This window comes from Carcharodon carcharias, chromosome 7, assembly GCF_017639515.1.
Source record: "Carcharodon carcharias isolate sCarCar2 chromosome 7, sCarCar2.pri, whole genome shotgun sequence".
Classification (NCBI taxonomy): Eukaryota; Metazoa; Chordata; class Chondrichthyes; order Lamniformes; family Lamnidae; genus Carcharodon; species Carcharodon carcharias.
The window spans coordinates 127,071,097-127,087,148 of NC_054473.1; the positions used below are offsets into that span (position 1 = coordinate 127,071,097).

The 16,052-nt window shown below is 41.5% G+C and overlaps 1 protein-coding gene across 1 annotated transcript in view; it reads left to right on the forward strand.

Moving 5' to 3' along the window:
• slc9a5 (solute carrier family 9 member A5) overlaps window positions 1-16,052 on the forward strand; it is a 291,194-nt gene that overhangs the window by 200,233 nt on the left and 74,909 nt on the right. The window contains exon 10 of the mRNA XM_041191673.1: window positions 7,274-7,403. Coding sequence (XP_041047607.1) covers window positions 7,274-7,403 — 130 coding nt within the window. The remainder of the gene's footprint in view (window positions 1-7,273; window positions 7,404-16,052) is intronic.

Here is a 16,052-nt window from a genome sequence, read left to right on the forward strand (position 1 = left end):
TGGCAACAATTTGATAGGTAAGAATGGAGCTAGAGAGTGCAGCCCCACATAGCTTGATGTCAGTGGAGAGGTGTTGGAGGAGCATACTGCAATCCATGTCTTAGGCTGGAGACAGGTTAAGAAGGACAATGAGGGATAGCTTAACTTTGTCACAGTTACCTAGGATGTCATTGGTGATGTTGATGAGAGCCCTTTTAGTAGCGTGGCAGGTGTGAAAATCTGATTGGAGGGGTTCCAAACATGGAATTCTGGGGAAAATGGGCAAAGATTTGGGAGGTGACAACATATTCAAGGACTTTGGAGAGGAAAGGATAATTGGAAATGGGACAGTAGTTTGTAAGGATGGATGGATCAAGAGTTGGTTCTTTAAAGAGAGGGATGATGACATCAGATTTGAAAGATAGAGCACAGCACCTGAGGAGAGAGAACTGTTAACAGTATCAGCTAATATTGGGTCCAGGAAGGGAAGTTGGGTGTTCAGAAGTTTAGTGTGAATGTGGGTCAAGGGCATAGAAGGTGGGTCTTATGGACAAGTTGAGCTTGGGCAGGGCATGAGGAGAGATAGGAGAGAATCTAAAGAAGGTTGTCAGTTCAGGGTTAGGACAAGGGGAAACTTGGAGGAAGTTTGGGTCAGTGGGCTAGGTAAAGGAGTCCTATTTAAATGTATAAGAGCAAAATGACATAAGAATTAGGGGCAGGAGTTGGTCCACTTGGCCCTTCAAGTCTGCTCTGCCGTTCTATGAGATCATGGCTGGTCTGATTGTGACCTTAAATCCACTTTCCTGTCTGCTCTCCATAACCCTTTTGATCAAAAATCTGTCTTACTCAGTTTTGAATATATTCAATGACCCAGTCTCCATTGTTGCCTGGGGAATAGAGAATTCCAAAAATCAACAGCCCTCTGAGAGAAGAAATTCCTCCTCATCTCTGTCATAAATGGGAGACCCCAGACCCCTTTTTTTGTAACTTTCTCCACTTGTTCTAGATTCCCCCACAAAAAGAAACATTCTCTCAGAACCCTGTCAATCCTCCTCAGAATCTTATATGTCTCTTAAGATCATCTCTCATTCTTCTAAACTCCAATGAGTATAGGCCTAACCTGCTCAACCTTTCTTCATAAGACAACCCCTTCATCCCAGAAATTAACCTAGTGAATCTTCCTTAAACTGTCTCCAATGCAAGTATATCTTTCCATAAGTAAGGAAACCAAAACTGTAAGCAGTATTTTAGGTGTGGACTTACCAATGCTCTGTACAGTTGTAGCAAGAGTTCCCTATTTTTATATAACATCTCCTGTGCAATAAAGACTAATATTTCATCTGCCTTCCTAATTACTTGCTGTACCTGCACGCTAACTTTTTGTGATTCATGTACAACGTCACCCAGATCCCTCTGTTCCACAGCATTCTGCAATCCATCTCACTTTAAATAATATTCTGTTTTTCTATTCCTCCCACCAAAGTGAATAACCTTACATTTTCCCATGTTATACTCCATCTGCCAAATTTTTGCCTACTCACTTAACCTATCTATATCCCTTTGGAGACTCTTTATATCCTCCTCACGACTTGTTTTCCTTCCTATCTATGTATCATCAGCCAATTTGACTACAATATACTTACTTGGTCCCTTCAACCAAGTCATTCATATAGATTGTAAATATTGTGACCCCAGCACTGATCCCTCTGGCACCCCACTAGGTACAGTTTTATCCTCACTCTCTTTCTCCTGTATTATAGTCATAATAGTGCATATTGTGCAGCCCTATCAAATCATATTAAGGGATTACATAATCCTCCATCCTATTTAAATGTATCAGAGGATTTTATTTGTTCAATCTTATCAAATTATATTAGGGGATTACACATCCCTGCTCCTGTTTAATTATATTAGACCTCCTACCCCTATTTAAAGATATTAGAGGATTATTATATTGCCCATTCCTATCAAATTGCTTTAGGTGATTACATGTTTCCTGTATCTATTGAAGTCTATTAAAGGGCAACATGAGTTGATTTAATAGGACTGGACAATATGTAAATGAATTGCCACAGGTTGTCCTTGTCCAAATCCAACAAACTGGCTTCAAAGGAAGTATGAGCAGAGACCTACCCAGCTGAATAGTAAAGTTTATCTGAAAAAGAGGAGTAAAAACAAAATAAATGCACAAAAGAGATTTAAACGGAATAAAATAAACATTGACAAGACATATTGCTATTTAAATTGCACTGCTCATAGTTCATATTTCTGCAGCAGTGCTCAGAGGCTGAGCACCAGAGATTTGGAACAAAGTGGGAATGTGAGGCTAAGAGTGAGTGTGAGTGCAAATTGCAGAGTGGAATGAGGAGTGAAAATTGGAGAGTCACCAAACCGCTTGGGCAAGCAGTAAGGGAACAGCAGGCAGTGCTGCTGGTGACAGAACTGATGTCTCTGTTTACCAACTCCTGTCAACTGGCTATGTGTTGTTTCGCAGTGGAAAACTGCAATAACAGAAAATGAGCTGGAAAATATATTTAGTTGTATTATTGGTTAATTGTTTGGGTTTTTTTGCAACACAATTAGCAAACATCAAGCTTATTACACAATAAATGTCATGTTGAGAGATTTGTTCATAGCTCTCCAGCTGATCAATGAGTTGGTCCTGTTATGGATACATATGCTTCTGCCTGATCTATCCTTCTTGCTGGCTGATTGATTCATCCATATACTGTATCCCATATCATGCTTTATGGTTCCAATCTTGATTTTCTTCTACTTTTTAAAATGTTGTATAGTTTTGGAAATGCTCAAACTCATTAGTGAGCAGAGAGACTGCCTGCTCTTGACTTTCTAACAGGTACTATAGGAGAGAGTAACTGCTGCACTAGTCTGTTAAATGACCAGCGAATCTAATAAATAATTGTACAGAAGTTTGTTGGGTGCTGTGAAGGAAAGCATGCGATGATTAGAAAATACTATTCAGCCCTATTGAGTGAACCTGCAGCAGTTCAAAGTCCAATATCTGTACTAACTTAGAGCAGTAGGTGGTGCTGGAAAACCTTCCCAAGCAAACCCCCTTCATCCTGAAGGACAATTCAGTTTCATTATAAAGGAAAATGATTTTAATCAGCTTTAATTCATCATTACAGGATATTTTAGTCTTTGCATGATGTTAAATTTTATTTGCTAATTGAAAATGTAGGTGAAATGTAACAAATTGTGCTTTGTGTTGTATTTGCATTGCCAGCATAATTTCTGTTGTTGTACTCATTTAATAGAATTAAATATTTCCAGTCACTAAACCAGTGAGAATCTGTAGATTTCGGTATTTTTCACACTTTAATAAAGTACAAAACTAAATTTCTGGATTCTCCCAGTGTAGTATGTAATTGCAGTAGTAAGAAACGTTAACGAGAAGGGTCTTGCCTACAATATTTTTTCAATTATGATTAGGTGTCAGTTCTGGTTGATAACTGTATGATTTGTAAATGGTAATTGACTTGATGTAGAAGCAGTTCAGCATGAAAGACCATGCAACTGAATGTGATATCTAAACAGGATCAAACATTTTCACTTGTCATAGTGTCTTTTATTAATACTAAAATTGCAACAATCTGAAAAGTAAAAATGTTCTGTGCCAAATCATAAATGAATGCATTTATTTTGCTACATACCAAAATTATCCCCCTCCCTCTCCCTTACAGACACATGCACTAGTAACTGATTTTGCTGCTGCACCACATATTATTATCACTGTAGAAATTCAAAGCTTCAATAAATCTAATTGGACAGTTCATTCAATTTCTTGTTGTTTAGCATTTAATAGGATACATAGTCCCTCCTGGTAGTATCACATCTGGTATTGAAGGCTCGTTGTGTGTCTCACTCTCCCACACAATCTGATGCTGCTGCATGTTTTTAATGCGATCTTTATTCACCGTCTGCACTCCAGCAGAGGGGCTGCAATTCAAACAGGGTGGAATGGGGCTAGTGCTGATTTGATAATTATGGTGAGTGCAGCTGCCGATTACATGGCTGCCATGCACCACAGAAGTGGTGCCTCCCTTGCTGAATATCAGACAGGTACAACTGCTGAGATATCACTTAGAGTTTTAATAGGTCAAGTTCAGTTGAGAACAATATATGATCACTGTGGTGAAATATCAGAATTTTCTGGAGTTTGCTTCCAATGTATTCTGCAGCATGCTAATAAATGACTTAATTAAATCAAATTTTCAATCAGCTGGCAATAATCATTGTTAAGTTCCACATTCCAAAAACACTAGATTTCAAAAGTGGCCTCATGTTAGTTTTAAAGGGGCATCCTGCCTGACTTTGAGATAAGTAAACATCAGTCTAATAGTTTGTGCTCTTGCATCGACTCTGAAAGCAGATTGATGTATATGAGGCTCTTCCCACGCACTGGAAACATGACATGGATGTGTAACCTGCCCAGGCCAAGCTCAGATTCCCTCCTGCCTCTTCTGTTTGTCTGTCCTCGTTGTGAATAATGTTTCACTTAGTGCTCCTTCCACAAGCTCATTAATCATGTACTGCTTGTGGTGTCTCTGCTACCTTCATCTACCTGTCAGCTTAAGCTGCTGCCTTTGCCCCAAGAAGAGCTGTTTGCTACACCTCCCTCAATAAGACTTCTGAGGTGTAGAATCATACAGCACAGAAGGTGGCCATTCAATCCATCATGCCTATGCTGACTCTTCGGAAGAGCTGTCCAATTGGCCTCATTCCCCTGTTCTTTGTTCATAGTCTTGCTAATTTTTCTTTTTCAAGAATTTATCCAACTTTCTTCTGAATGATACTGCTGAATCGCTTTGCACCATCCTTTCAGGCAGTGCATTCCAAATCATCATAACTTATTGCTTAAAAAAAAATCCTCTCATCTCCCCTTTTGCCAATATCCTTAATTCGGTGTCCTCTGGCTCCTGAACTTTCTGCAAGTAGAAACAGTCTCTCCCCATCTATTCTGTCAAACCCATCATAATTTTGAAGACCTCTATTAAATCACCATTCTCCGTAAAGGTTGTTGCAATGGCCGTCAATCTGCGGCTACCCAAACGGTCATGGGAGCTACAGTGAATGTCACCAGACCTTTGAAACAAGGAGGACATCACAACTGGCCTTGCCAGTCTTTCAGATGCAAATTTTTATGCTGAGCCTCTCAGTTGGATGAAAGAAATCCCATGGCAGTATTTTGAGGAAGATCAAGGGAGTTCTCCCAGTGTCCTGGTTAGCGTTTGGCCCTCAGTCAATATCATTATCTGATCATTATCACATTGCTGTTTGTGAGAGCTTGCTGTGCACAAATTGGCTGCCACATTTCCTACATCACAACAATGACTACATTTCAAAATGTAATTCATAGGATGTACTAAAGTGCTTTACAGCCAAAGGCATGAAAGGTGCTAATTAAATGCAGGTCCTTCTTTCTTTACACCATCAAGTTGGGATTGCTGGTGAAAAGGCAACGTAAGGCATCAGGAGGCCTGACGTTTTCAGGTGGCCACAGGATATTTTGAAAGGTGGGGATGACAGCAGCTTGGCTGCCTGCCAAACAGAGGTAGGAGACCTTTTAATCCAATTAACTGGTCTATCCATGCCTCTTTATGCCCCTGTCAGCATTTTGCTGGTGTCAGGACAACTGCCCTGCTGCATGAGGAGATCACCTTGTACACCAAGGCAGTGTCCCAGTGGGGAGGGGGGGATGAGGGGGAGTGGGGTCGTTCCTATCTGGATACTTGAAGGCCCACCAAGGGGCCCCTGGTGGTGATGTGCCTCCCCGCCCCAACCGCCCACACCCCTGCGCCCCCGACACTGCCAATAAGTTCACCGCTCTGATCACCAGGGCTGGCCTGCCTGCCTGCCGGGCCCAGGCACGTCAACAAAATCTTTTCCCAGTCCTTTGAAGGCACCTCTATAGGTGGCGCTGACTAGGCTGCCGGTCTGTCGATAAGCCAATTGATAGGACCGGCAGCTCGGAGAGGCAGTTTGCCCTCCCTAGTGGGATGGCAGCCCAGGTGAGGAGCTCTTAATTGGCTTCCGCTAGTAAAATCCCTTCTGTGGTCCTGCCGTTTGCTCATGCAGATTTGGACCCAGCGGCAAGAGCCTTGGTGTGCTGGTAAAATTCCATCCAGAGCCAATGTTTCAGGTCTGTGACCTTTCATCAGAACAGCTGCATGCAGCCCTGGTTTTTCCAAGGTTACAATGCCTGGGCTTTAAAACACAGTGTTTTACTTACATTTATATTTTTATTTATATTTAGCTTTATTTATTTCCTACTTCATTGGCAATTTGTTCTTCTCATCAAAATGGACCATCTGAATCAGAGCATAAGGAAGCAATTGCAAATATACTTCAACGTGAAATGTGCAGGATGTGCGTTGTATTTTAATCATGGTATATAGAGATTTTCTAATAACTAGTTCAAAGATAGATAAATACAAGTGAGAAAGGGAGCATATGTAGTGAAGGTCTCTGTAACTTTCCTGTAGTTTTCTCATTCTCCCCATCACACACATTGGGAGTGAGCAGCTGGGGGAGTGGGTGGTGTGAGACACAGACCCCTCATTGATGCCTTTCTGTGACTGGGTGTCAGAAGTTGCCGCTACCATTTGATCATGTCAATGAAGGCCCTTTTTTACAGCACCTCCAAATTCACCCTTACTTCAAACCTGTGGCTAATTCACAGTAAAAATACACAGTGTAATTGTTTCTCATGTGAGCACAGTCTAACAAATACTGTCTATGAAGATTGCTGCAGGAGATTCTCCGGCATCACAGGTATGTGAATGAACGTGAATGCGACTGGAGCAGGGACCATTCTGATCCAAATAGTTTGAGCCTATATGAGGCAAATGTAACTTAAAGGAGAAAGAGATTGAAGGCAAAATTTTAATTCCTAGTATTTTACTAAGAATTTTACTAAGTATTTTACTAATATATTTATATTATTCTGAAATTACTTGTTGCTATTGAGAAAGCAAAGTCTGACTTTCATGCTCCAATATCATCCTTCACTCTGGGCCATTCCAATGACATCACTGCGGCCACAAGGAGTTTCTTCCGGCCTCAGTTAGCCTCACACTTTTGAATGTGTGACAGGAAGGGGAAAGTGTCAAACCTAGAACCACTTGATTCTAGGGAAACGTGAACAGGCTGGGGCTGTTCTGCTTTAATTTCCCCTCTAATTCTCCATATCCCAAAGCCATTAGTAAGAATCACTCCAATTCCTTGGCTTAACCACATTTATAGATGACCGCTGTATCCATTTTTCTTGCAGATGGGAGCACTTTGACAAGAAGTACCTGAGCCAGCTATTGATGCGCAAGTCAGCCTATAGGATCAAGGATGATATTTGGGACGTGTACCAAAAGCTCAATGTCCGTGATGCCATCAGCTTTGCTGACCAGGTACAGTTCTCCATTGTTTTTTAAATGAAGCTATACATATCTGAGCTGGGAGTGGTTAAGATGCTGGGGGTAAAGCTAGCAGTATTGATGGGGGGCAAACAGGACATCTGAATAATTACATAGAATTTACATCAAAGGTGTAAATTCTCCTTGTGCTTATCTAATCCATCCTTAAATATATCTCTGTTATTCATCTCAACTACTCCCTGTGGTAGCAGATTCCATATTCTCACTGCTCTCTGGCTAGAGAATAAATAACAGAAATTTCCAGATCAGCTTTAGACTGCACAGCACACAGGCAGCTCGCCTACTGGAGTAGGTGGAAAATCTGGATCCGGGGCTAAAATTTAAAAGATCGTCAGCCCAGTTTAATGATCTTCATGCTGGTACCAGGTGGTGCCATCTATCATCCTCTGTCCCCTCAGGATCTCTGCCGTGGAGGCCACGTTCTATCAAGTTGATGCCATCTTTCCATAGAGAAAATAATGAGGCCTTTGTTCCTTGCACACAAGCCTCGCATCACTTGCTTGATCCATCACAAGGACAGACACCTGGCCTATGTCATTACTTGCAGTTCAGGAAGGATCTGGTGCCATAAAATGTTTAATACAGTTGTTATCTTCACACCCTTGGGAAGCATTGCCCCCTGTCATACACATTGCCTCCAGATCAGCCATGAGGAGATAGCATAGTTATAATAACATAGGAGAGTGAAGGACCAGGAAAGACCAGGAGAGTGAAGGACCAGGAAAGACCAGGAAAGCTCTGGTGTTGCAAAACAGAATACACAGTTTACCATATATGTCCCCCATTCAAAGCCTCCTTCAAATGCCTGTGCAGTTTCCTCTTAAGCTTTCTGATTTACACCCATGTGTCAACCTTCTTTCTGAAATGGACCCACCGGTTGCTCCTGAGCTGCCCTTGATGGACTGTTTGAATCGGTAAATGAAGAAAGCCTGTGTGTGTAACATGTGCTGCAATTGTCACATCTGACTTTTTTGATCCCCTCAGACTCCATAAGAACATAAGAAATAGGGGCAGGAATAGACTGTTCAGCCCTTGAGCCTGCTCCCCCAGTCAATAAGATCAAGGCTGATCTAATTTTGGCCTCAGCTTCACTTTCCAGCCTAGCCCCATAACCCTTGACTCCCTTGAGGGTCAAAAATCTGTCTAACTCTGCCTTGAATAAATTCAATGGCTCAGCCTCCACTGCTCTCCAGGGAAGAGAATTCCAAAGATTATCAACCCTCTGAGAGAAGAAATTCTTCCTCGTTTTCATCTTAAACGGGAGACCCCTTGTTTTGAAACTGTGTCCCCTAGTTCTAGATTCCCCCATAAGGGGAAATGTCCCCTCAGCATCCACCCTGTCAAGCCCCCTCAGAATCTGACATGTTCCTCATCCAAATCTAGGCAATTGCACCTCCCAAAGGCACTCCTATGCCATTGAAAGAGTTTTGTAACACGAAATTCAGGTAACGGAAATGAATGCTTGAATAAAGATGCAAGTAAAGCAATATGATGAAAAAAGGAAATCCAACTTGCAAGCCAAAACTTAAAAATTGATCCAGGGATTTAATGCAGCCTTCTGAGAATTGGACAGACCAGGCCACTTTTCCCCTCCCCACCAACTCTCCCTACCACTCTACCCCCAACGCCAGTTAGGCTGTCTACTGGCACCAGAGCCCCATAAATGTAAAATCAGGGCTGAGGGTCCAGCAGTTTGTGATGAGCTTTCTTCAGTATAAAGTGTTACAAACGTCTACCATTTTGCCGCAGAAGGTCAAGCTACCAATTTCAACTTCAGGGTGGCACATATCAGGCACTGATCTGCTACCACCTGATTCCCAGCCCCGCGAGAGGTAAGGTGGCTGATATTCCTTCGAGTTCTTCCAATCATTCCGCTCTACTGCTTTGAGCAGGACACACAGAAGGATTAAAGCCAGGCCAGATGATTCAGGATTCTCCTGGGTGATCCGCAAACTATAAAGGTGGATGAAACCAATGAAAAAGGATAATCTGTTGAATCTCCCTGTTACTCAAACTCCTTATCCAGCTCAGCAGTTTAGGCATTGAGCACTGCATATCCAACCAGATGGGTGAGTTTTGTCAGTTCCTGCCTTGGAGACTAGAGGGAGACATTCACTGCAGGAGGAGGCTCCTTGCCAGAGAGATTAAAACTGATAGATCATTTTGCTCCTTCTGATAAATGTAAGTCTTGTCATTAGTCAAACATTTCAAAGTTGATAAGGAAAGAGGTCCGTTATGTGTAAAGGGCTGAGGGGTAGTCCAATTTAGCTGTTTTAGGTCCACTTTGTTTAATTTGCTCTGTTTGATGCACAATATAAGTCTCCCGTATAAGAAAATACACACATGGTTGTTGAGAAGTGAGGTTGTAATTTGTAAAATGAAGGGGAGTTGGAAACTCTGCATAATGGAATGTCATTAATAGCCCTAGAGAACTGTTCCCTCTGCTGCCCTCGACTTGAAGAGGGTTGTGTGCAAATGAGTAAATCCCAGGGAAAACTACTGGCTAACTAGTGAAGCGAATGGATGGTAATTATTCTTAGAAAGAAGGAAGCCTACTCGCAGACTAAAAGTTATTTGGATCAGACCAGTAAATTAATGTTTCCATGCAAGAGTGATCCAAAAGGACATATTATTGTAAGTGAGTTACCTTCAGAAATATATCTGAAATGGTCACATCTGTGATGTTCATTCCTGTAGCCTCCTATCTGATGACTCTGAGCTTACTGAATTGGCCACAGCCCAAGGGCTGTAATGAGCGTTAATTACAGTCTGAGGCATCAGTCGCAGTGCCTGTTGTGCAATTCTTCACATTTATTATACACACCAAGTCTTTCATCTCACCCAAGATTACTGAACTGTAAATTTTTGTCCTCACTGGAACTTTTTTTAACTTTCTTTCCAAATAATTATTTTTTACTTTAGTTATTTACACAAACATCCTCTGCAAATGGGAGGGAATGGGAAGACCTTCAGGAATAGAGATTGTTACAAATTATGTTTGTCATAGATATGTTCTCAGGACAGTTACTCCCACAAACTGTCTGAGAATCTTGGGTGGGATTGCGACTCATACTGTCTGTATGATGAGTGTGACCATGGGCTGCAACAGTTGTACCCCTTGTGATTTGAACCAGATGGTCAAGCCTTTTGTATGCAGACTGGTGCAATCTCTCCAAAGGCAGCCTGAGCATATACAGTGAGACAAACCATTAGAGCTATGTTTTTTAACAGTAAGGTGAATGTACAGAACAGTTGTCATGCCCAGTAACACTTCATTTAATTTGTGCAACTTAGTAATGCCCTTGTTATGATATATATTCTTTGACTCACATAGACACCATGGGAAATCCACTAGTAACTGAAAGAACTCTGTGTTCTACAAAACATTGATATGTTGTCAACAATATCCTCATGAGGTACTGATTGCTGTAACATTTGTTGCTTCCTGTTCAACATTTGAGAATGCTTCTGATGTGAAATTTTTCAAATATAATTTTACTTATTTGGCCATCAGATTTGTGACTAATATTATTACACCTACACTATGCCATGTAGGTGTGGAAAGAAAAGCATTTACAATTGCCAGGGACACCAGGTGTTTTCAAGGTTGCTTGCAAATCGTTGATCTTGATCTCTTTTTTGCCGGGGGTGGGTGGGGGGGGTGGGTGGCATGAGCTCACTTTGTTTGAATGCCATAACAATTGAAGGCCAAAGTCCATTATTATCACAGGTGTGTGTTGCTGCAGTATCCATAGTTTCCAGTGCTCACTGCTTGTCCTGATTGATTTAAGGGTAGATTGCATATCATTGCACACACTGACAGTGTAAGGCCCTTCTGAGATCGCACACAGAACTTGCTGCAGTCTTCGGATTGTGGGCTGCTTCTCAAGCATTGTAAGCTGGGCAGACAGCAAAGAAAAAGCAATTATAAAGAGGATGCATGTTAGGCAATGAGGGTGTTCACACAAGTGAGTTGTATAAGTTATGACAAGAATGATTTATTATCCACAGGTCTATGGTTTTTAGTGTGTTCTGTTTATACAAGTTAAATCTTTTTTCTTCTCCGAATCTAGAACTGCCCCTCCCATATTGCTCAACAGCACCCACTGAGGAACAGAGTACATTTCGCTCTTGTTAGGATACATTTACACGGGACCTAAACATCCATTCTTTATGGATGAGTATATTTGGAATCTAATCAACTGGGAAGCCATCAATAACAAGTCTAATTCAGTCCCACACCAGCACCCATATGTGCACACTTTTATAACTGAAGTCTCTGAGCCTCCTCGGCCTGAGGCACTGAGCGTGCTCCAGCTTGAGACATATTAGCTCAGTACAGATGAAGAATGTCTACCACGTTCAGTTTCACACTGCTTGGTATTTACTCTGAAAGAAGTCAGGTTCTGCTGTGATTCTCACCATGGCTCCTGATTCACAAGTCAAGAGTGACCACTTTGATAGAGATCTTCTGGTACACCCCAGCATGAGTCCGTGCCATTGGAAAAAAAGAGAGAATCGGAAAAAAAAATGACCTGAATTTTGAGATTGTAATGATGGGAAACTAACAGCATTTGCCTTTGATACTCCCCTGAAACTGACAGCAACTTCGGGAGACCTCACATGCACAGTTCAACATGGAGATCAAGTAGTCACTGTCAGTGGTTCTACGCGATTCCATAGGATGCATTGTTAAAGTTCCCAGAAGAGATAATCAAATAGAAATCACAGAACAGATGAGAACTTGCCCTTTTACACCCTTATTCTCACTGTAAAATTCCTTGAAAAAAATTACACCTTGTTGAATGAAATGTAACTGTGTTTTTAATGATGTGGCAAGTTCTTAATTAGTGACCCTGAAAATTTTATTTTATATTTGTAGAGTGTCAAATTTTTCCATTATGATAAAGAAAAATCACAACTTTTCTTTTTTTCCCCAAAAGTTTGTTTATGATATTTCAACTTCTACCACAATCCCATGTGTATGTCCCAGTCTTTTATTTGGTTGCCTTTAAAATTTATAATTAAAAGTGAAAACTTCAGCGCATTTTATCTCCTGGTTTACTGTCTGTGAGAATAGTGCAATGTGATTGGTTGCTTACCCTGTTTCATGGCATCACTATTGCTGGATGCCTGGAGATCCCCTTGACTTGGTGCCAGATTCAAACTGACATTGGGAAAGGAGAAATCCATGTCACAGACTTCACTTTATCCCTTCATCCAGCCCAATCAATATATTTGCATCTGAGTCATCTGAGAGTTAAAATTATTGTTTCACTAAAAAACTTCTGAGCCTGCGTGAAAATTTGTAACATTAAAATAAACATAGTATACGTTGGGAAGGGTGATTTCCGAAATACTAAGCTATCAGTTGTTTGAACAGAAAGTCCTTATAATGACTCACTAGATGCTTGCTCCACCAAGTGAAAATCACATATGTTTTATAAATTAGACACAAGGGACTCTTGGCCAGCTATTCAACAAATATTTATTTCCTGCAGCATTCTCCCTCACAAGCCTGTTATGTTTTTGGCCGTTTGTTGAGTCTTTGAAACCTTATCTCATGGTTTTTTACTGTTTGAAAGCCAGCATGCCCATGACACACAGATGACCTTTAATGGTCTACAGATGGTGATGTCATTTGAGTGAAGTAATTCAGTTTCAACTCAATAATATTCACAATATCCCTAACCTCAGAGTGCCTGATGTCACTGCATAGAAAAGGCTGGAAGAATCCTGTGCTCTTTCCTAGGGCCAGCGCAAAATTCATATCACAATTTTTAAAAGAAAATAAAAATGAGCAAAAAATGGTATCAACTAGTAACCTTTTACCCCAAGAGAATCCTAAATATTTGGTATGCCCCTGCCTGCAATCTCATACTGGTGGTATATTAGGTTTAGCAGCCAGAAAACTGCTGTAGCTTCCCAGAATGATATTTCTGTGAATCTACATTGTTTCAGGGTCAGGCACACAGCAAGTTAGTGATACATTGACTATTTATTAGGTAGCTTTGTAATCACTGACTGTGTTTGGCCTTTTTATATTGGTGCTTTGGCGGCCATTCATTGCTTTGATTTTTTTTTTTGGTTTCTTCATCCACTCTGTCATATAGAAAATGCATGCTTATGAATGATTAAACATGGTTAACTCTGAATAGTTAACAGCTGCCGTGCCCAGAAAAACAACTTTACCCCCATGCCTGGCTACCCATCCTCCATGTGAAACTTGAAAATCTGACTGTATATCATCCAGTGAGGCAGGTTATCAACAAATTACCTCCAGAGAACGGAAAATCTGGCCCATTGTTTGGCTATTGACATGATGTCTGGGATATTATCCATGTAGCTTTTCCTTCCTATGCATACAAGTTAGAACCAAGAGGCACAGTTTCAGAACAAAGGATCTTCCTTTGACGATGGAGATTAGGAGGAATTTTTTCTCCCAAAAGGTCGTTAATCTTTGGAATTCTCTATCCCAGAGAGCAATGGTGTCATTGTCTAACTCAGCCTTGAATGTATTCAGATTTTCGATACACAAGGGAGTCGAATGTTATGGGAGGGCGGGGGCAGGCAGGGAAGTGGAGTTGAGGCCATGATCATATCAACCATGATCTTATTGAATGGAAGATCAGGCTCGAGGGGCTGAATGGCCTACTCCTGTTCCTTTCCTTTATGCTTTTAAATCGATGTGAGCACAGAAAGCCACATTTCCTGGGACTCTCTGAATAAATATTAAGTAACTTGTTTTTCTTCAATTTCCACATTCTGTATGTTTTACTCAACCCTCGGATTTATGTTCCACTGCTGGGTGTCTGCAATCATTGATTTAATCATCTCCAAAACTGGCCACCATCTACACGGAAAAGGTTTTCTGCGAAGCATCATTCAATTTCAGTCCGGCATTACTTTGATTTTAAAATTCACATCCTTGTTTTCAAATCCCTCAATGGCCTGACTCCTCCCTATCTCTGTAACATCCTCCAGCGCTACAATGCTCCGAGATATCTGTACTCCACTTCTGGCCTCCTGCGAATCTTTCTTTTCCTTTGCTCCATTATTGGCAGTCATGCCTTCAGCAGTCCTGGCTGTAAGCTCTGGAAATTCCTCCCAAAACATCCCTGCCTCTCTCTGGTCAATAAAACCGACCTCTTTTGCCAAAACTTTGGTCATCTGTACTAATATCTCCTTATGTCAATCGGTGTCAGATTTTGATGAGTACATGCCTGTAAAGTGACATTTGACAGTGTTAGAGCTGCTGCATAAATGCATGTTGTTGTTGTTATACTTGCAAACATATGATGCAAACCGATAAATCATAGTGCTTGTGCATAATACTTTTGTGATACAGGTAGTTCCAGACTCTTCTGGTTTAGGTTTCCCTCACCAAACAAAAATAACCTTACAGAGGATATGCAAAAACAGGCCATTCAGCCCAACCAGTCAATGCTGGTGTTTGTTCGAGCCTCCTCCCATCTTTCCTCATCTAAATCCATCACTGTAACTCTCTAATCCCTCCTCCCTCATATTCTTGTCTAACTGTCCCTTAAATGCATTAATATTATTTGCTTCAATGACTGGTAGTGAGTTCACACATTTTCACTACTCTTGGGATAAACAAGTTTCTTCTGAATTCCCGATTGGATTTCTTGGTGACTATCTTATATTGATGGCTCCCAGTTATGGACTTCTTCACAGAGGAGACATTCTCTCTGTATCTGCTTTATCGAGACATTTCATAGCCTTAAATACCTCTATTAGGTCACCCCTCAGCTTTCCTTTTCAAGAGAGAAGGGACCCAGAGTGTCAATCCCTTCCTGATCTGTATACCCATGCATTTCTGGTATTATCCTTGTAAATCTTCTCTACGATTTCTCCAGCACCTCGAAATTCTTTTTCTAATATGGCGACCAGAACAACACACAGTCTGTAAGTGTGGTCTAACCAAGGTTCAATATAGGTTTAACATAATTTCCCTTCTCGTACTATTCTTCTAGAGATAACCTGGGACAGAGCTTTATGGCCCCTCCCACCGGCAGGATTTTCTGCTCCTGCTGAAGCCAATGAACTTTTGAACAGCTTGCTACATTTTGCGGCCCCGCCCCCGCTGCAACAGGGCTCTAAGATTCCACCCCCAGGGCTGAATTTTTCCATCGGCGAGCTGGGGGCAGGGCCCCTGATGTCATCCTGCCCCATTTAAATATTCGGAAGGCGGGGGGGACAGCGCGATCAGCTGTCCGCCCACCGACCCGTCAATGGCCAATTGAGGCTTTTGACAGGATAGTTAAAACAATTAAAGGCCCTGCCCGTCCAACCTTAAGGTTGGCGGGCAGGCCAGGAGCCCTGGCGGCAACTAGAAGAAACATGAAACCTCATCCACCAGCAGGATGAGGTTTCACGTCGGTTTTTAAAAAGTTTAATAAAGTTTTTGTGCACTTTATTAACATGTCCAATCTTGTGTGACATTATCACATGAGGGGGATATGTTAATGATTGTTTTATTTTTCTATTTTTAGAGTTTCATAAACTTTCAGCGATCTCCCTGAGGCAGCACTTAGTCTCAGGGAGATGTGCGCTCTTTCATGCACATGCGCGAAAGAGCGCACTCTCGCATTTGGTGAATCT